The sequence below is a fragment of the Salvelinus alpinus genome, chromosome 34 (genome assembly GCF_045679555.1).
Source record: "Salvelinus alpinus chromosome 34, SLU_Salpinus.1, whole genome shotgun sequence".
Classification (NCBI taxonomy): domain Eukaryota; kingdom Metazoa; phylum Chordata; class Actinopteri; order Salmoniformes; family Salmonidae; genus Salvelinus; species Salvelinus alpinus.
In genome coordinates this window covers 16,112,527-16,135,248 of record NC_092119.1, presented here as the reverse complement: position 1 = coordinate 16,135,248, position 22,722 = coordinate 16,112,527, and the positions used below count along the sequence as shown (strand labels likewise).

The 22,722-nt window shown below is 41.6% G+C and overlaps 1 protein-coding gene across 3 annotated transcripts in view; it reads left to right on the top strand.

Annotated features, from left to right (window-relative positions):
• Positions 1–22,477, top strand: part of LOC139563881 (metabotropic glutamate receptor 1-like) — a 31,512-nt gene extending 9,035 nt beyond the window's left edge. For 2 of the 3 annotated variants that reach the window (XM_071382871.1, XM_071382870.1), the window contains exons 3-10: positions 284–533; positions 10,316–10,551; positions 13,895–14,141; positions 15,257–15,425; positions 16,022–16,148; positions 17,696–18,084; positions 18,649–19,175; positions 19,852–22,477. In XM_071382871.1, the coding sequence (XP_071238972.1) occupies positions 284–533; positions 10,316–10,551; positions 13,895–14,141; positions 15,257–15,425; positions 16,022–16,148; positions 17,696–18,084; positions 18,649–19,175; positions 19,852–20,836 (2,930 nt within the window). In that variant the 3' untranslated portion in view covers positions 20,837–22,477. The remainder of the gene's footprint in view (positions 1–283; positions 534–10,315; positions 10,552–13,894; positions 14,142–15,256; positions 15,426–16,021; positions 16,149–17,695; positions 18,085–18,648; positions 19,176–19,851) is intronic. The other variant, XM_071382872.1, reaches the window with a different exon arrangement.
• Positions 22,478–22,722: the final 245 nt, after the last annotated feature.

Here is a 22,722-nt window from a genome sequence, read left to right as displayed (position 1 = left end):
AGTGCGATACAGTGACATGGCACTTCCGTCTCTGAAATAGAGTGATAACAAGCAGACGGAAAGGTTGAAATGCAGCCAGCCACTAGATATGGGTTGCAGTGCTGTTGTGTTTGGCTTGTTGGCAAAAATTACAGGTAAAGCTATAATACAAAGTGTCTTAAACTTCATCGGAATGTAACATTTTGAGTCAACCTTTTAAATAATATTGTATTTTAAAATGTGTTAAACTTTAAAAACCATGATATAATGTTGTTTTGTTTGTTACTGCTGTTTATTTCCCCAGGTAACTACGGAGAGAGTGGTATGGAAGCCTTTAAGGATTTGGCCTCTCAGGAGGGGCTGTGTATCGCCCATTCAGACAAAATCTACAGCAACGCCGGGGAGAAGCACTTTGACAGGCTGCTGGGGAAGCTGAGAGAACGCCTGCCCAAGGCCCGGGTGGTCGTCTGCTTCTGCGAGGGCATGACGGTCCGTGGGCTGCTCATGGCTATGAGACGACTTGGAGTGGCAGGGGAGTTCCTTCTCATCGGCAGGTAAACTGTTGGTCCCCACAGAACTTTGATCATTGTACATAATCGTTATTAGTCTCAGGAATGGGTTAAATGGAGTCATATCAACCTGGGGACTTATGTATCGAGCGTCTCAAAGTAGGAGTGTTGATCTAGGATCAAATTTGGGGGACGTGGGACGCTTGATACATTAGGCCCCAGAATTACATACATTGCATTCGGAAAGTATTCAGACACCTTGACTTTTTTACAGCCTTATTCTAAAATCTATTAAACATTTTCAATATACATCAATATACACATAATACCCCATAATGACAAAGCAAAAAAAGGATTTTATAAATGTTTGTACATTTCTTACAAATAAAAAATATCACATTTACATAAGTATTCAGACCCTTTACTCAGTACTTTGTTGAAGCATCTTTGGCAGCGATTACAGCCTCGAGTCTTCTTGGGTATGACCCTACAAGCTTGGCACACCTGTATTTGGGGAGTTTCTTCCATTCTTCTCTGCAGATCCTCTCAGGCTCTTTGAGGTTGGATGGGGAGCGTCGCTGCACAGCTATTGTCAGGTCTCTCCAAAGATGTTCCATCGGATTCAAGTCCGGGCTCTGGCTGGGCCACTCAAGGACATTCAGAGACTTGGCAGTGTGCTTAGGGTTGTTGTCCTGTTGGACTGTGAACCTTCGTCCCAGTCTGAGGTCCTAAGTGCTCTGGAGGAGGTTTTCATCAAGGATCTCTCTGTACTTTGCTCCGTTGATCTTTCCCTCGATCGTGACACTTGGCATTCAGGCCAAAGAGTTCAACCTTTGTTTCATCAGACCAGAGAATCTTCTTTCTTAAGGTCTGAGAGTCATTTTTTTGGCAAACTGCAAGTGGGCTGTCATGTGCCTTTTACTGAGGAGTGGCTTCTGTCTGGCTCCTCTACCATAAAGGCCTGATTGTGGTATGCTAGAGAGATGTTTGTCCTTCTGGAAGGTTCTTCCATCTACACAGAGGAACTCTGGAGCTCTGTCAAAGTGACCATTGGGTTCTTGGTCACCTCCCTGAACAAGGCCCTTCTCCCCTGATTGCTCAGTTTGGCCGGGTGGCCAGCTCTAGGAAGAGTCTTGGTGGTTCCAAACTTCTTCCATTTAAGAATGATAGAGGCCACTGTGTTCTTGGGGACCTTCAATGCTGCAGAACATTTTTAGGACTCTTCCCCAGATCTGTGCCTCGACACAATCCTGTCTCAGAGCTCTACAGACAATTCCTTCGACCTCATGGCTTGGTTTATGCTCTGACATGTGCTGTCAACTGTGGGTGTGTGCCTTTCCAAATCATGTACAATCAATTAAATTTACCCCAATCAAGTTGTAGAAACATCTGAAGGAGGATCAATGGAAAAAGGATGCAGCTGAGCTCAATTTCGAGTCTCATAGCAAATGGTCTGAATACTTATGTAAATAAAGTATTTCTGTTTTTTATTTTTTATTCATTTGCGAATATTTCTAAAAACTTGTTTTCGATTTGTCATTATGGGGTATTGTGTGTAGATTGATGAGGATTTTTTATTTATTTAATCCATTTCATAATAAGGCTGTAACGTAACAAAATGTGGAAAAAGTCAAGGGGTCTGAATACTTTCCGAATGCACTGTATTTGCTCTTCTTACCTTACTCCATTTTGTGGAGTGATTGACCTCATTTTCATCATATGGAAACACAAAATTATTATCATGACTCTTGAGGATTGTTCAAAATAATATGTTGCTGTTTGTACCTTTTGATATTTCATACAAAGGCCCCCATGGTTTACTCAGAGTTTATACTGGAACACAATAATTATTATTATTATTCTAGCAGTAGTGGAGTTCCTTCTGAAAGAAGAAAGAAGCTTTGATTCACACTCACAACCCTGAATAATGCATGGTTAGACAGTGAGTTAGTGAGTTCTCTCTCTCTCTCTCTCTCTCTCTCTCTCTCTCTCTCTCTCTCTCTCTCTCTCTCTCTCTCTCTCTCTCTCTCTCTCTCTCTCTCTCTCTCTCTCTCTCTCTCTCCTGTCAGGTCACAGGCAAACTGGGGAGGCTTGGGTAATATGGGACAGCTCCCTCTCCCCCTGTCAGATCACAGACTCAGTGGGAGACTGGGGTAATATGGGATAGCATCTCCAGCACAGAGCTCAGTGGTGAGGACTACTGAGCATCAAAGCACATATCAGCTGGAAGACATTCCCTCACTGTAGTTAGACTGTAGCTATCCATTGAGGATGGAGCTAGCTAGCATGAATACCTGACAGGAGTAGTGAAGCTCAAGCTAACAGCTCAAACTGCCCTGAATTAGCCTGGTCTCAGATGTTCTTACAGGTAGTCGTTTCCTTTCACAAGATAGCAATACAGTTGGAGCATTCAGGCTAACCCTGGGAAACGGTTTGGACAGTTCCTCATCCAAAGACAGAAATATATTGTTTTTACAAACAAAGTAAGTCGTATAAATCAGATATGTGGTGACAGTGAGGATATAAAAATCGCAAGTCTCCGTGAAGGATGAATAGGACATGGAATTGGTGTGGCTGTTTCTTTCTGGGTCAAGGAGACTTGCGACTGAAAAAAGATTGTTTTGCAGAGCAGTGCAGTAAGTGAACGGAAAGGTTGGTGGGGACCATCCATCCATGCTGGGCTGTGTGGAAGATTGGGTCCATCTAGATCAGTGGTATTCTGGGGACCTCATTTGTTTCCCCAAGAATAACTCACGACCCCAGTGGGTGATTTAGGCATAGGGGACACGGGCAGCTGCCCAGGGCGGCATCTTGCCGGGGACGGCATGGGCGTCCGCACCAAAAAAAAAAAAAAATCCAGAATGGTGACATTTGCGAGATCGGTTTTCTATTGCTAATTTGCACGTCACGTCAATGATGTCATGTCACCGTGTGGGACTGTGGGTCAATTAACCTTGTTGGAGTCGGCGCCCTGATTCTAGTTTGTGAGCTAGGCAGGCTACTACTTTGTACAGTACTAATGCAATTAGTTGTGCAATTTAGTTTGTGTTTCTTGTTTGAAGTGCAATTGTGTAATAATCAGGTTCTCTTCTTTATAAGTGTGTTATTCTATTTGTGTTATTGTGTGATATAGGATTTGTGCAATTTAGGTTTATTTGTGTGTTTTTTTTAGCAATAGGGTAATAGTGTAATAATTAGATTCTCTTTTTTATTTGTATTTATATGCTACAATTTGTTTCTATTTGTCTTTGTTACTTCTTTTTGATATTTATGAGTCTTATGTTTGTATATATTTTTATAGTTTTAAATGTTATGATTATTTATTTGTGTTGTTCCATATGTCTGAATAACAATTTCAGTTAGTACAGAATGGTTTTATTGGGGGGGGGTTCGCCCAGGGAGCCATGCAGTGGCTTGCGAAAGTATTCACCCCCTTGGCATTTTTCCTATTTTGTTGCCTTACAACATGGAATTGGGGGGGTTGTATCATTTAATTTACAGAATATGTCTACCACTTTGAAGATGCAAAAAAATGTTTTTTGTGAAACAAACTTGAGCGTGCATAACTATTCACCCCCCCAAAGTCAATACTTTGTAGAGACACCTTTTGCAGCAATTACAGCTGCAAGTCTCTTGGGGTATGTCTCTATAAGCTTGGCACATCTAGCCACTAGGATTTCTGCCCATTCTTCAAGGCAAAACTGCTCCAACTCCTTCAAGTTGGATGGGTTCCTGCTGGTGTACAGCAATCTTTAAGTCATACCACAGATTATCAGTTGGACTGAGGTCTGGGCTTTGACTAGGCCATTCCAAGACATTTAAATGTTTCCCCTTAAACCATTCGGGTGTTGCTTTAGCAGTATGCTTAGGGTCATTGTCCTGCTGGAAGGTGAACCTCCGTCCCAGTCTCAAATCTCTGGAAGACTTTAACAGGTTTCCCTCAAGAATTTCCCTGTATTTAGCGCCATCCATCATTCCTTCAATTCTGACCAGTTTCCCAGTCCCTGCCGATGATGAGAGGTGTTGGGTTTGTGCCAGACATAGCTTGTGCCAGACATTTTCTTGATGGCCAAAAAAGAGAAATTTTAGTCTCATCTGACCAGAGTACCTTCTTCCATATGTTTGGGGAGTCTCCCACATGCCTTTTTGCGAACACCAAATGTGTTTGCTTATTATTTTCTTTAATCAATGGCTTTTTTCTGGCCACTCTTCCGTAAAGCCCAGCTCTGTAGAGTGTACGGCTTAAAGTGGTCCTATGGACAGATACTCCAGTCTCCGCTGTGGTGTAACGCTTCTCGTGGGCTGAAGGAAGAGTGGACCAAGGTGCAGCGTTTAAAGTGTTCATGCTTTATTGAAAAAACTGAACACTAAATACAAAATAACAAAGTGAATAAACTAAAATCGAAACAGTCCTGTAAGGTGCAACAACACAAAACAGAAAACAACTATCCACAAAACACAGGTGGGAAAAGGCTACCTAAGTATGGTTCTCAATCAGAGACAACGATAGACAGCTGCCTCTGATTGAGAACCACACCCGGCCAAACACATAGAAATAGAAAACATAGAACACCAGACATAGAATGCCCACCCCAACTCACGCCCTGACCAAACCAGAATAGAGACATAATAAAGGAACTAAGGTCAGGGCGTGACATGTAGAGTTCAGTAGAGTAGAGTACAGTATAGCATATTATAGTACAGTGCAGTAGAGTAGAGTAGAGTACAGTAGAGTAGAGTACAGTATCGTAGAATACAGTACAATCAAGTAGAGTACATCACAGTAGAGTTGAGTACAGTAGAGGTCAGTAGAATACAGTACAGTAGAGTACAGTATATTAGAGTACAGTAGAGAATAGTTAAGTACAGTACAGTAGAGTAGAGTACAGTAGAGTATAGTACCGTATAGTCAAGAAGAGTTGAGTAGAGTACAGTAGAGTACAGTTAAGTACAGTAGAGTATAGTAAAGTACAGCATAGTAGAGTACCGTATAGTCAAGAAGAGTTGAGTAGAGTAGAGTACAGTAGAGTACAGTAGAGTGAAGTACAGTAGAGTACAGTATAGTTGACTAGAGCACAGTACAGCTGAGTAGAGTACAGTACAGTTGAGCAGAGTAGAGTACAGTATAGTAGATTACAGTACAGTCAAGTAGAGTAAATTAGAGTAGAGTAGAGTTCAGTACAGTAGAGCACAGCAGAGTATAGAAGAGTAGAGTACAGTAGAGTAAAGTACAGTAGAGTACATGGGAGTAGATTAGAGTAAAGTACAGTAGAGTAGATTAGAACATTTTACTTTACCCATCAGTAGACCCATCATCGAACATTTTACTTATTTCTGCCACCGCTGCTTTGGCCAAAACATCCATATCTGAGCTTAATTTGGTTTGAAAAGTAACACAGTTAGTCATATTCTCCTGGAACAACATTTTATATAGAGTGTAGAGTAGAGTAGAGTAGAGTGCAGTAGAGTACAGTAGAGTACAGGACAGTGGAGTACTATATAGTGTACTAGTACAGTACAGTACAGTACAGTACAAGACAGTACAATACAGTACAGTAGAGTAGAGTACAGTAGAGTACAGTACAGTCGAGTAGAGTACAGTACAGTACAGTAGAGTACAGTACAGTCGAGTAGAGTACAGTCGAGTAGAGTACAGTAGAGTACAGTAGAGAAGAGTTAAGTACAGTACAGTACAGTAGAGTACAGCATAGTAGAGTACAGTATAGTAGAGTACCATGCAGTGCAATAGATTAGAGCACAGTACAGTTGAGTAGAGCACAGTACAGTACAGTATAGTAATATACAGTATAGTCGAGTAGAGTAAAGTACAGTAAAGTATAATTGTTTAGAGTAAAGTACAGTTGAGTAGAGTAGAGTACAGTACAAAAGAGTACAGTAGAGTGCAGTAGACTACAGTAGAGTACAGGACAGTAGAGTACTGTAGAGTGTACTAGAGTACCGTGCAGTCCAAAAGAGTGTAGTAGAGTACAGAAGAGTACAGGACAGTGGAGTACTGTAGAGTGTACTAGAGTACAGTACAGTACAAAAGAGTACAGTAGAGTGGAGTACCGTAGAGTAACGTAGAGTACAGTACAGTCGAGTAGAGTACAGTATAGTAGAGTAAAGTAAAGTAATGGGTAGTAGAGTACAGTAGAGTAGAGTACAGTCGAGTAGGGTAGAGTAGAGTACAGTAGAGTATAATACAGTAGGGTAGAGTAGAGTAGATTAGAGTACAGTAGGATACAGTAGAGTACAGTACAGTTGAGCATAGTAGAGTACAGTACATTACAGTAGAGTAAAGTACAGTAAAGTACAGTATAGTAGGGTAAAGTACTGTACAGTACAGTACAGTGCAGTAGAGTAGGGTAGAGTAAAGTACAGTAGAGTACAGTACAGTAGAGTGCAGTATAGTAGAGTAGTGTACAGTACAGTAGCGTAGAGCACAGTACAGTACAATAGAGTACAGTAGAGTAGTGTATAATACAATAGAGCACAATAGAGTAGATTAGAGTACAGTACAGTTGAGTAGATTAGAGTACAGTACAGTACAGTTGAGTAGAGTACACTACTCTGGAGCAGGTATTCCCAAACTGGGGTACCCACAAAGCCGTAGGGCTACATCAAATAATAATGTGATTCAAGTTTAAATAACAACACAATGTCAAAAACAGGTAGCCTTGTCAAATAATTAACATCCAATCACATTAACCGTTGCTCTCTCGCAGAAATTCCAGTATGTAGTCAAACGTAGCTGCTGCTCATGTTGGTATCTGTACTGATGGCGCAAAACCCATGACAGGGAGCAAGGCCCCTAAACTCTCCTGTATTTTCTTCACTATGCAATGACATGGGCAGCGACCATGTAACGCTTTTACAACATACAGAAGAAGTGCGCTGGTTATCAAGGGGCAAAGTATTGACACGTTTTTTTTTTATTGAGAGACGATCTTAAAGTTTTCTTTACTGACCATCATTTTCACTTGTCTGACCGCTTGTATGATGACGAGTTTCTCACAAGACTGGCCTATCTGAGTGATATTTTTTCTCACCCGAATGATCTGAATCTAGGATTACAGGGACTCTCCGCAACTATATTCAATGTGCTGGACAAAATTGAGGCTATGATTAAGAAGTTGGAGCTCTTTTCTGTCTGCATTAACAAGGACAACACACAGGTCTTTCCATCATTGTATGATTTTTTGTGTGCAAATGAACTCAAGCTTACAGACAATGTCACATGTGACATAGCGAAGCTCCTGAGTGAGTTGGGTGCGCAATTACGCAGGTACTTTCCTGAAACGGATGACACAAACAACTGGATTCATTATCCCTTTCATGCCCTGCCTCCAGTCCACTTACCGATATCTGAACAAGAGAGCCTCATCGAAATTGCCACAAGCTGTTCTGTGAAAATTGAATTGCCAGATTTCTGGATTGGGCTGCACTCAGAGTATGATGCCTTGGCAAATCGCGCTGTTAAGACACTGATGCCCTTTGCAACCGCGTACCTATGTGAGAGTGGATTCTCGGCCCTCACCAGCATGAAAACTAAATACAGACACAGACTGTGTGTGGAAAATGATTTAAGACTGAGACTCTCTCCAATACAACCCAACACTGCAGTTATGTCACGCCCTTCTCATTAACCTGTGTTGAGTTATTCACAATTTTCGATGAACAAATAAGGTTCTATATGTAAGATGGTTAAATATAGAGCTAAATTATAGATTACTATTATTATATTATTATTTGTGCCCTGGTCCTATAAGAGCTCTTTGTCACTTCCCACGAGCCGGTTGTGACAGCAACTCACAATCATTATTATGTTTAATAAATGTATCGTATAGTGTGTGTGTGGCAGGCTAACAATGATGGCAAAAAACAACATTTGAGAGTGCGCTGACCCTGGTGCTAGAGGGGGTACGCAGATGGAGGTTGAATGTTTGAATGTTACGGGACTATAAAAAGTTTGGGAACCACTGCTCTAGAGGACAATAGAGTACAGTACAGTACAGTACAGTACAGTACAGTGTAGTAGATTAGAGTACAATACAGTAGAGTAGAGTAGAGTACAGTACAGTAGAGTACAGTAGATTAAAGTACAACAGAGTACAGTACAGTACAGTACAATAGAGTACAGCAGAGTACAGTACAGTACAGTACAGTAGAGTAGCGTAGAGTAGAGTACAGTAGAGTAGAGTACAGTAGAGTAGACTATAGTAGAGTACAGTACAGTAGAGTAGAGTAAATTAGAGTAGAGTAGAGTTCAGTACAGTAGAGTATGGAAGAGTAGAGTAGAGTACAGTAGAGTAGAGTAGAGTACAGTACAGTAGAGTAGAGTAGAGTAGAGTAGAGTAGAGTAGAGTACAGTACAGTAGAGTAGACTATAGTAGAGTACAGTACAGTACAGTAGAGTAAATTAGAGTAGAGTAGAGTTCAGTACAGTAGAGCACAGCAGAGTATAGAAGAGTAGAGTACAGTAGAGTATCCATTTTTTGCACTCTACATGTGTGTGTGGTCCCTCTAGGAGACAAAAGGCCTTTTCTAAATACCAGAAGGCTTTTTCTTTGAATGCTGACATTACATTTGTCATTGTCTTTGATTTGGGTATATAGGGTTCCTTCCATCTATGTAAAGGTTAGACAATACAACAATTCTATGTGTCCCACATCGAAGTGATTTGGCCTCGTTGAGTGTGTTTTGTTCCTACTATGGTTTGTGTGATGACTTCTATGTGCTGACGTCAGAGCAGCAAGTTCTTGGCACATAGTGTGTGTGTAGTGCTGTGAAACAGATGGCGAAATACTGGTGATGTTGCCATGCTGGAGAAGGGAGGAGGACATTCATTCAATTGTTTAATTTTTGTATCATTAGCATATTCCCCTGGCAAGACTGCAAGGAGTGTAGTTCTAAGTATTACAGATGTCGGATCATAATTTGATCACTCTTTGGTTGCTAAGAATTTAGAATTAAGAATTTAAATAAAAACTTGAGTTTTAAAAAGGCTCCTAAAGTTTGTAATTTCCACTTAGAAATTTCAGACTTGATTTTCTCTAACAAAAAATGTATCATCCCCTACAAAAATGTCCATTAATTATAATCCACATAATAATTCACATTTTCTGTTGCTGCAGGATTATTTTATTGCTGTAGCAACTGGCTCAAATTAAGATCCTACATCTGTATGATACTGATTCAGCTGTCCTGTCCCCTATAGTGATGGCTGGGCAGACAGATATAAGATGGTGGAAGTCTTCGAGCAACAGGCTGTGATGATGTTACTGTGATGTTTTTGTGTCCTGGAGCGCACGCTCATCTCTCCTCCCTAAGCTATGACATGAGTGCACGCAACACAGAGACTATATTCATTAACTTTACTTCTGATATTCTCTGCAATATTCTTTGTTTGGGACACAGTTTTTATAGACAGAGAATCTCATAGGTTATATTGGCCCTGTCTTGCTGACCACTTTTGAGGCCCTTGCCACTTGGCAACCACTTTACTTGTCCCAGAAGGTAAGAGTAGTAAGACCCAGACTTCAGTTCTCTTTCTCTTGCGGTTTTAATCACACCATAGCTTCAGCTTTTGTTGTGACGCTTGAAGATGCTGTCTTGCCACATCCCTCAGACTCTCTGACTTGTGTCTCTTCGATGTAGGCAAACAAAAAAACGTTTGTCTCAGTCCCTGACAGATTCATGTAAAACCGTTCCAAACTTATTTTTTAGGATGCCATTGAAACGCTCTTAAAGAACATCCATTTAAGGGTGGTATAGAGTAGTCCTAACAGTGATGTTACTACAAAGCTACTGTGTCTCTCCCCCCACAGTGATGGCTGGGCAGACAGAGATGAGGTGGTTGAGGGCTATGAACAGGAGGCTGTGGGCGGGATCACTGTGAAGCTGCAGTCGGAGGAGGTCACGTCATTTGATGATTACTTCCTGAAGCTCCGCCTCCACACCAACACCAGGAACCCGTGGTTCCCTGAGTTCTGGCAGCACAGGTTCCAGTGCCGCATCCCAGGGCACCCGCAGGAGAACATGAACTACAGGAAAAACTGCTCAGGTAGATACGATAGAGTATAATAAGGGTTTCTTCAGAAGGGTTGATGACTTACATTGTAAACTAACATGGTATACTTGATGTTGTCTCAACTAATAACTACATTAAGATTTTTAGATTTGATATCATTTTGGTATTTTTGTTTCAAAAGTCTAGAAGCTTCATGAAACTCGAACGAATATATATTTCTTCTATTATGCGTACTTTAGGGTGGACGTTTCTGTGCATCTACTGGAGCCATACAATAATATTATGTTTTTTTTTTTTTCTGAAACATTCTCCTGGCCAACCAAAGATGATCTAGGTAAATTGAATTATCATGGCACATTTGATCTCACAATTTTTTTTAAATAATCAAGATTAATTGATTAGCTGAAGCTGTATTGATCACTTGAAACAATGCTCAGAAAGCATGTTTTCAAAATGTTTTTTTGTTGTTGCGCTTTTAAATTCCTTTTGAGCTAGCTGTATATTTACTTTTTTTAACCCAAGCTTGTCGAGTCGGGTACAATTTCTTAGCAAATCTAGTCATGAATTCTATAGAAATTACTTATTTTTGTTGACAAAAACAATGTATTGAAGTTAAACGTATATATACACTGCATGCAACAGTATAGAAAAACATTTTTGAATATTTAGCATGAATTTACATTTCTCTTTTACATGTCCTGTTCCCTTGGTCAATCTGCTGTTGATATTTTTTTCCAATCTATATCCACCTCGTTTTGCAAGAAAAACTCCTCTTCCACCTCATTTCACAAATCAAGCTCTAAGTTTCTCTACTTCCTATGTATGAGAGGGATATTGATAATGTGTGATAATCAGAGACAGAGTTATAGTTTGCTGTTGAGTCACATCTATTGTTTCTTTGCATAGAGCTCCAAGATGGTGAGTGTGTATTTTATCTGAATGATCTCGTAAAGCACGTCACTCTGGCAATATACATAGAGGTCCACTGATATTGTGATTTATCAAGAGACAACTTGCCCTTTGTGGTTTAGACGGATTTTCATCCGTCATAGCAACCCTGAAATTCAACCCTACCACTGTATATCTGTTGACCTCTACTATATAAGGCTATTGGGGTGGTTTTATGCATTGCAGTGAGATCACAACAACTGGTTTTGAGATTGCTGTATAAAACATAGCCCAATAACATTTGAAAGCATTAGATGAGATGCCAGCTGGCTGGTCTGCCTTGTAGAACCACATGCTGCATGATCCTATATGGACCTTCGGCCCAACACGTCAAGACACCGTGGTGTTAGAATGGACGCCAGTGTGTACATACAGTACACACACTTAAGTAGTAGGTTTCATGACATTACAATATGTATCAGTAGGATGAGATGAGGACAAAGAAAGATGTTAAATTGTTCAGTTGGTAGAGCATGAGGCTTGCAACACCAAGATAGGGGGGTCGTTTCCCGGGACAACCCATACGTAAAATGTATGCATGCACGACCGTCAGTTGCTTTGGATAAAAGCGTCTGTTAAATGGTGTTATTACTATTATCTTATATTAAACGAAACATGGTCAACAGCTGAGATACTTGGAGAGTGAAACAGTAGTGATTATCTGTATGCATGTAACGTACTACTTCATCAAGTGTGAAAAGTTAGTGAAGTAAGTAAGGGTCAAACTCAAGGACTCATTCTAAGTGGAGCACCACCAGGTACACCTTGTCTGAATATAACTCTCACACTGCCTGCCACTATCCACTACAACCCTATCCAATCTATCGTTGGTGTGTTTGTTAGTACTTGTATCACTATGTGAGCTGATTGATTTTTAAAAAAAAGCACGACTACAAACAAACACATCTGAATACCGAGCAATCGCTGCAGAACTGTTGGATTTACAAATTGATATGAACACAATTGTTTATTTGATGCTTAATGTTGATCACTTTCTGTACCAGAGACTGTTATTAACATTGAGATATTGTAGTATAAGATCACCAACGGTATGTGCTACTTATACTGCTTCTAGCTTGCTTAAAGCTTGTTAATCCATTAGGGTGGCCCTGGATCTATTATATATTGTTATCTTTAAATAGTATACCTTTTGTAAATCATCAAAGTGTTACCCTGCAGTCTCCATCTTTTAACATATGGCATAATACGGCTTCATTCACGAGCCCTGTATTTCTGACAAACAAAGGATACAAATGGATCGAGGGAGGAAGGGATACAGTAGAATAATAGATTTTCTTCCTCTGTCAATTCATTATAATATCACCATTATTTATACATAATTGAAGGGCGACTTGCAAATACAAAACTTTTGGTGGCTCCATGGTAACAGGAATTATTTGATGCTATAATATAATGCCTGCCCTTTGATGCCCTAACCACAGAACAGCACATAACAGCACAGAACAGAACAGCACAGAACAGAACAGAACAGTACAGAACAGTACAGAACAGTACAGAACAGCACAGAACAGCACAGAACAGCACAGAACAGTACATAACAGCACATAACAGCACAGAACAGCACAGAACAGAACAGCACAGAACAGCACAGAACAGAACAGCACAGAACAGTACAGAATAGAACAGCACAGAACAGCACAGAAAAGAACAGCACAGAACTGTACAGTACAGAACAGTACAGAACAGAACAGAACAGCACAGAACAGCACAGAACAGAACAGCACAGAACAGCACAGAACAATACAGAACAGAACAGCACAGAACAGAACAGCACAGAACTGTACAGTACAGAACAGCACAGAACTGTACAGTACAGAACAGTACAGAACAGCACAAAACAGCACAGAACAGAACAGCACAGAACAGCACAGACCAGCACAGAACAGAACAGTACAGAACAGCACAGAACAGAACAGCACAGAACAGAACAGCACAGACCAGCACAGAACAGAACAGAACAGCACAGAACAGCACAGCACAGAACAGCACAGAACAGAACAGAACAAGAGTTCAGAACAGTACAGTACAAAAGAGAACAGAACAAAAGAGAAGAGAACAGAACAGTGTGTCCATCTGATGCCCATAACCTAAAATTATCAAAAGTTAATGTGGATCCAAATAAACAAATAAGCCCAAGAATAATAATAAGCATGTGTCTGCGGACACCCTATCATTATTTTGCAATATGTCAGTCTGTATTATGCTGCCAAAAATTTGATAATAGAAAAATATGATTGTCTATTTCATATTCAGCTATGAATATCTATTGCACTTTGTATTGCATAGCATTGTAGCGTTATATAATTGTTGTATAATGGTTGCAGCACTAAAACATGTAGCACTTTCTTTTCTTTACATTACAGGAAAACAATCCATCCCTAATCTTAATTTCATGTTTTAATTACAGGTTACGAAAGTCTGGAGGATAACTATGTCCAGGACAGTAAGATGGGGTTCGTCATCAACGCTATCTACGCCATGGCTCAGGGTCTGCATGACATGCACAGCCACCTCTGCCCCGGCCATGTGGGACTGTGTGAAGCCATGGACCCCATCGATGGAAGCCAGCTGCTAGAGTTCCTCCTGAGGACCTCCTTCACTGGGGTGTCTGGAGAAGACGTGTGGTTCGATGAGAATGGGGACACGCCTGGCAGGTAGGTGTAGCCCAGGTGATTTGGTGTCACGCTCTCGTGATGACATAGCACTGCCATAAGACATAGAACCAGTGTTCCCCCGGCTTAACAGGGGATTTCCTCTTGATCTAATGGTAAAGAAGTTGGTTCCTTGAGCGAGATGACTGCGCTAGAATACGACCAGTACAGCAACTCTTTGTATTCAACACAAATCCCCTGATTTCACAATACTGTTGCAGATGATTAGAAAGATGTTTCCAGAAGCTCATTATGGATCAATCCTACTGAAACATATCAAATAAATGTACTTGTCAACTTTGAAAGAAGAGAAGCTCCTTCATAAATATATTTATCCCAAAGTCATTTTAGGATAAAACAACATCTCATGGCACAATAGGGACTGTGAAATGACACACACACACACACACACACACACACACACACACACACACACACACACACACACACACACACACACACACACACACACACACACACACACACACACACACACACACACACACACACACACACACGCACACTCTCTATCACACTCTAACACACACTCTACACATTTATTATTCTTTAGTTGTATTGTTTGTATATCGTTGTACTTGAAGTTTGTGTGACTGCCCTTGTCTATCAGTGTTTTGTTACATGTCATGTTATATGTTCTTTGTGTGGACACCAGGAAGAACAGCTGCTGCTTCGGGAAAAAGCTGATGGGAATCCGAATAAACCAATAAACCAAAGTCCCCTGACCATTAACATAATTTAATCTGTTGCATTCCCTTTCACAACAAAAATAAGTCTATGTACACTTGAATCAAATGCAACTTTCAGATTTTATAAGCGCTAAGATATTTTATATGCGCTAAGATATTTTATATGTGCTAAGATATTTTATATGCGCTAAGATATTTTATATGTGCTAAGATATTTTATATGTGCTAAGATATTTTAGATGTGCTAAGATATTTGAAATGCGCTAAGATATTTTATATGCACAAAGATATTTTATATGCGCTAAGATATTTTATATGTGCTAAGATATTTTATATGCACAAAGATATTTTATATGTGCTATGCTTTGTCAACAACGATCTTCATCAAATCAACTTTCCCTCCTCTGTTAGGTATGAAATAATGAACCTCCAGTATGTGGAGCCTGGTGCGTTCGACTACATCAACGTGGGTTCGTGGCACGAGGGTCAGCTCAGCATCGATGACTACATGATGCAGATCAACCGCAGTGACATGGTCCGCTCCGTCTGCAGTGAGCCCTGCTCCAAGGGAGAGATCAAGGTGCGGGTCAATAGCACGTACAGTGTATATATATACACACATACATACATACACACACACACACACACACACACACACACACACACACACACACACACACACACACACACACACACACACACACACACACACACACACACACACACACACACACACACACACACACACAGATGCTACTGAACCGTATTATTCATTTATCCATCGACTTTCATTAACACTAGGACGCCCACTGGCATTTGATTTCGTAATTAAAATCAATCTGCCTTTGTGAAAGCTTGTGTTAGCCCGACTAACACATCAGCAATCTGCAATAACCTTTCAGTTTGCAGATCTGTAAGGTGTAAGAAATATGGTTGACACTCCACCACTACCCTGATGATACTTATACAGGCTCTGCAGATGAACGGTCATGGGGAAGGGGAAGGGGAAGGGGAAGGGGTAGGGGAAGGGGTAGGGACTAGTGAGGGAACTGGGAGCGGCTGTATGAGTTAATGCAGTAAGTAGAGCGGCTACACTGACAGTGTTATCTCATCCTGTCTGTAGGTGTTTTTAATGATCTCATACATACAATCACTCAATGTGTTTGATGGATACAGGTGATCAGGAAGGGAGAGGTGAGCTGTTGCTGGATCTGTACGCCCTGTAAAGACAACGAGATCGTCCAGGATGAGTTCACCTGCAGGACCTGCGAGCTGGGCTGGTGGCCGGACCCCGAACTGGAAGGTACAGCCATTCCCTCTTCCATATCTACAGAATTGTGACTAAATGGGAACAAACGAAAGAGTACAAAACAGTGCCATCATGCTGTTGTTTTTGTTAGGAGGGTATGCTGTTTGGTTTCAGCTTTTCTTGTCTTTGTAGAGGTGCCTACAGCAACACAGCTAATGATGGCCAAAATACACCTGGTTACAGTATATCAGAGGATTCTATGACATATATTATCTTCTACCATTGTATATATCTTGTGTATTCTTACCTGACGTTATAGTAGGCCTACAGCGTATTGGCTATTTGCAGTATTTAGATGGAGTTCCTTGCTCACGTGTTTCGCTCTGCTTTTCTGTTCAGCTGTATAATAGCATACTATTTTCGAGATCCGAGCAGATATCTTATTCACAGGGGAAGCTCCATTCCCCCAGGGGTATTACGCACTTATTTTCACGTTCAGTTCCCTAAAACCTTCACAGGACAACACTTAATTTCAGCACAACAGAGTTTATTCATCCATAATGGTTAGTAGCAGCACTATATCACCCACCTGTCCTACCCTGCTGTCCTATTTTCAAAGGTGTCCCCATGGGGCCAGAGCACCATTAATCATGTTCAACGTGTTGCAGATAGCCCTACTTCTCTCTTGCTGTCGCTGCTTACCCGTTCTACTTTCAAAGGGCTTTCAAGCTCTTCAAACGCTTCAGACGAGCTCCTTTAAATTCATTCACATTTCTTACTTTTACGCCAGAGGCATTAGACATGAAACGACAATACTGACCCAAAAAGAATTGTCAACAACTTTGTGAAAATAAATGTTTTGTTTAGATTTTATTTTAACTATCATAACAAAAAATACTTAATGACCTTTTGTGATTATTTTGTTTTTGCAGTTTGATGTCGATATAAAATTGGTCAGTGAAATATTTGGCGTCAGTTAGGTTTGTCTGTGAATGGATACTGTTGTGATGTTGGATGCTTGGACCAGTGGTATGTTGCAGTGATTTAATGAGTCCTGCTGCAGTCATGTCCTTCCCCCTTCCCTCCCATGGTTATGCTCTGTACTCCAGCCTGTCTCTTCCTCCCCTCCCCATGGCTAGCTGTGCTGTGCACTAGCCCTCCCTAAGTAGAGAAGGGGTTTATTTATAGTTGAGCTGAAAACCTACTTTAATTCTGGGTGTGTTTTCAAACTGGAGGCAGCGGTCACACAGGCTCTTTGATGGTTGATTTGGTGAAAGTAAAATTCTATAGGCTACCCATGTTTAATGAATATTATTCTGGGCATCATTCTGGGCAACTGGGCAGCATTCTAATTTCGACACACTATTGGTTTCTACCTTTGTGATTTTGGGTCATTTTCCTAATATTTAATTATTAAGAAGTGTCAGGTAAGACATACTATGAAAGATATTGGACTAGGACCTAGGTTAAATCAACTAATCAACCCATCAACGAATCAACCCATTAGCTTATTACATTATAGCCTTTGTCCTTTGTTTCTAGTGAAACCTCTTCAGAGAAAGGTCTCACACATTTTCTCTTTATCTGTGTCTTCTCCCCAGGTTGTGAGCCCATCACCTTGCGGTACCTGGAGTGGGGGAACCCAGAGTCCATCGTCCAGGTGGTGTTTGCCTGCCTGGGCATCCTAGTCACCTCCTTCGTCACTTTCATCTTCGTCCTGTTCCGAGACACGCCCGTGGTCAAGTCCTCCAGCCGCGAGCTCTGCTACATCATCCTGGCCGGCATCTTCCTGGGCTACATCTGCCCCTTTACCCTGATCGCCCGACCCACCGTGACCTCCTGCTACCTGCAGCGCCTCCTAGTGGGCCTCTCGGCCGCCATGTGCTACTCAGCGTTAGTCACCAAGACCAACCGCATCGCACGCATCCTGGCAGGCAGCAAGAAGAAGATCTGTACCAGGAAGCCGCGGTTTATGAGCGCCTGGGCCCAGGTGATTATATAGACTTATTCCTTAGTCTCTTTTTTGTATTAATCTGTTTGGTTTTGATTTTGGATGTGTTCGAAATGGCACCATATTCCCTACACAGTGCACTACTTTTGACCAAGGCCTTCTCAGGGCTCTAGGGCATGCTCAGGGCTCTAGGGCATGCTCAGGGCTCTAGGGCATGCTCAGGGCTCTAGGGCATGCTCAGGGCTCTAGGGCAGGCTCAGGGCTCTAGGGCATGCTCAGGGCTCTAGGGCATGCTCAGGGCTCTAGGGCATGCTCAGGGCTCTAGGGCATGCTCAGGGCTCTAGGGCAGGCTCAGTGCTCTAGGGCATGCTCAGGGCTCTAGGGCATGCTCAGGGCTCTAGGGCATGCTCAGGGCTCTAGGGCATGCTCAGGGCTCTAGGGCATGCTCAGGGCTCTAGGGCATGCTCAGGGCTCTGGTCAAAAGTAGAGTACTACAAGGAATATAATGTTATTTTAGAAGCATCATTTTTAAAATATTTGGTGTGTCTGTGATCTTGAAAAACTGCATATAAAACCTGTCTTCTTATTATTTTGTATAATCAGCTGGTGATCGCCGGCCTCCTGGTCAGTGTCCAGCTCACCCTGGAGGTTACTCTGATCATCCTGGAGCCGCCCATGCCCGTCAAGTCCTACCCCAGCATCAGGGAGGTGTACCTCATCTGCAACACCAGTACACTGGGCATGGTGGCGCCGCTGGGCTACAACGGCCTGCTCATCCTGAGCTGCACCTACTACGCCTTCAAGACGCGCAACGTCCCGGCCAACTTCAACGAGGCCAAGTACATTGCCTTCACCATGTACACCACCTGTATAATCTGGCTGGCTTTTGTCCCCATCTACTTCGGCTCCAACTATAAGATCATCACCACGTCGTTCTCCGTGAGCCTGAGCGTCACCGTGGCGTTGGGCTGTATGTTCTCGCCCAAGATGTACATCATCCTCGCCAAGCCGGAGCGTAACGTGCGCAGCGCGTTCACCACCTCGGATGCCGTGCGCATGCACGTGGGCGACGGCACTTGCCGGAGCAACAGCCTGCTCGACATGTTCAAACGGAAGAAGAACTCTGAGAAGTAAGTTGATGTAATCCTGGGTCCGTATTCACAAAGAGTATCAGAGGAGGAGTGTTGATTTAGCCTTTTAGATCATAATGAATAGGATTACACGGACAGGTGGGACCTGATCCTAGATCAGAATTTGTACTCTGAGACGCTTTGAGAGTACAGACCTTTCTCCTGAGGTACCACTGGGATGCTGATTTTGTCTTACAGTAATTAACTCTCAGATTCTTTGTCCCACATGGCACCCTATACCCTATGTAGGTTAGTTCTCTACTTTTGACCAGGCCCCAAAGGTATTGCACTATGTAAGGACTATGGTGCCATTTGGGACACAGAGAGAGAGTATATTATGCCAGATCCAGGTCAAATGCTCAATTAAAAAACACCTTAACATTTGATCTGTTGCTGAATATAATGAAAACCAGCATACCTATGAGTACTATCAGGACACACAGCATAATGATTTATAGTATATTGGAAATACATTAATCTGAATAGATAAATAAAGATATACAATCCTCAGTAAGGTTTAGTTCAACCCAAAACGTCACCATCAACATAGAATTGATCTGATTTTAACGTTCGTTTAAAAAAAATGTATTTTTACATGAACCAGAAATGCTGTTGTTGTCTTCACTTTTCTGAGTTCCTGTGAAAGAGCTAACAGCCATCTTTATTCTGTTTATAGTTCTAATGGAAAGTCTGTGTCATGGTCTGAACCAGGTGCAAGACATCATCCTCCAAAAGGGGAGCACAATTGGCACAGACTGTCTGTGCACGTGAAGAGACAGGAAGCAGGATGCTCCAATCAGATGGCTGTCATCAGACCCTTAACTAACACCTACCATAACACAGGCAGCAGCATGGCCATGGAGTTCTCTGACCTCAGCACCAAAACTCTGTACAACGTAGCCGAGGAGGACGAGTGCGACCTGGTCAGATACAACCCTCCCCTTAGTCCCCACATGATGGCCCACGGGCAGATAATGCCCTCCATTGGTGGGCCGATGAAAGAGGTGGATGAGGTGGTTGAATATTATCCCCCTGTTGAGCACATGCCCCTGCCACAGAGCAGAGTGATCCCCCAACAGAGGGTCATCACTGACCACCTACTGTTACAGTACAACAGTGATTTCATCATCCCTGAGCTCAATGATATGGACATGATCAGTCTGCCCGGCCCTGGCCCTATGACTGGTGGGGGTGGTGGTGGTTTTGGGGGCCGGTCTGGGAGCAGTCATGGCAGGCCTGTGTACCACCAGGCTCATCTCATCCAGCAGCATGCAATCCTGCCCTTGCAACTAGACCTTGGCCCCTTTGATGACGAGGAACCCACCTCCACCCTAGAGATAGAAGAGGAGGAGGAGATTGAGGAGGAGGAGGAGATTGAAGAGGAGGAGGTAGAGGTGGAGGAGGAACAGTTTGGCCTCCTCCATGGATACATGTATGACAACGGCCTGATTCACGAAGAAGAAGAGGACGACGTTGTTCAGATCAAATCAGCCATGGAGGATTCTATGGCCCTGATGCCCCCCTCCCCGTTCCGTGATACAGCGAGCATGGGGAGCCCTTTCCACAACACCTCACCCGTGTCCGAGTCCATATTGTGCACCCCTCCGAACTACGCCTCCGTCATTCTGAAGGACTACAAAGAAAGCTCCTCAACTCTGTGAACGAGTACTGTAGATATAGTAGAATAATATAGAGCCATTTTGTAGCTGATGACTTGTAGCATATTGTTTGTGTTCCATTCAGTGACTAGTAAGAAATGGCAACAATGTCTTGAATAAGTTAAGACTATATTGGTTGACTCATGAAATCTACGAGCAAAAGTGTTTGTGTTTACATGGAAAAAAGTGAGCAAAAACACACAAGACACACTTTTAAAAAGGTATTTTTGTTGTATAGTAAATATCATGGAGAAAAGACTGAAAGATTTAACCATCGCAAAATTCATTCCCATGTTTATGCAAGAGATGAAAAGCTTCGAACTTGCTGTAGGCTTTGTGCTTATTAGAAAAACAAAAAGATAAGATAGTCCTACCTATTCAAGTCATTTAAGTAGAAGTTATTCAGGGTACAATACAGTGTACATTTCAACATCATCAGGTATTACAATAATGATTGTGTTTGTTGCTTGTTTTCATGAAGGCAAACTTCCACCGCTTGAAATTAGATGGTTTATCAATTATAATGCTACCAGACTATCCCACCTGTAGTTCACACAAATATGTGTATAAATTATATATGCGCTGTGTAGGTCTGTGTTTACTAATAGAACAATAGCCTGTAAATGTAAAATATTCTAGATTAATGTGTTTTGTTGTTTTGCTCATATCAAGTGTGTATTATATTTTGAAAAAATAACAAAGATTTTTACCACCTCTGTCCTCATCAGATAAAGTCAGAATGAACTTATGATACTGATACAATAACTACTGTAAGAATGTAGCAAACAAAACCAGAAGGATTTTCAAGTGCCATGTATCCTGTATGCTTCCATTTACACAAGATATATATTTTTTTTATGTCTCTCATTTCAATTGCAAGTTTGTATATGTTATAAACAGCCCTCTAAATCCATACTTGCAACAGTTTCTATTTAAGCAATAAGGCCCGAAGGGGTGTGGTATATGGCCAATATACCACGGCTAAGGGCTGTTCTTAGGCACGACGCAACTCGGAGTGCCTGGATACAGCCCTTAGCCGTAGTATATTGGCCATATACCACAAACCCCTGAGGAGCCTTATTGCTATAATCAACTGGTTACCAACCTAATTAGAAGATTAAAAAGAAATGTTTTGTCATACCTGTGGTATACGGTCTGATATACCACAGCTTTCAGCCAATCAGCATTCAGGGCTCAAACCACCCAGTTTAGAATATAATATGATTGTCAAAAATGTAATAGAATGTCAATTGAATGTCATTTGAATGTCATTCGTTTTGTGAATGAACTGTATGTAGTATCCATCCTATTTTTGGTAACGATTCAGACTAGTTTACTAAAGGCATTACTTATGTAAAGTTTATTTAACAATTTATAAATGTGTTGTTTATTGTGACTGTTGGGTTTGTACAACATTATTCTTATTTTTCACAATTGTTAAGATCTCACTATATACAATGTAATAAACAATGGGTATTATCATCAGTAATATGAATAGGCTGTTTGATAGAAATGGCTTCATAGAGTTGAATAGGTTTTCTGTTTAAAACATGTAATAGAGCAGTGCAGAACAAAGTCACGGTCGTTAAGATTCTGAAAGATATATGTTTTGTTAGAATAAATTAAATCTTTTTTTTTTTTTTTTTGCACGTGTACCGAGTCATTCATTCATGACGCCTGTCTGTATTGGTCACACGCAGCAAAATGAAAGTAGAGCCATTCTCTGGTTTATATCACGAGCCTACAACACGCCTGATGTTGCAGTTAATATTTGAACATGGCAGGGGGTTTAGTATATGCACAGAGTATACGTTTAAAGTGGTAATTGGAGAGTGAGGAGTTGGAATAACCAGCTTCGTCTCGCGTTACGTCCACATGCACTTCAAGTA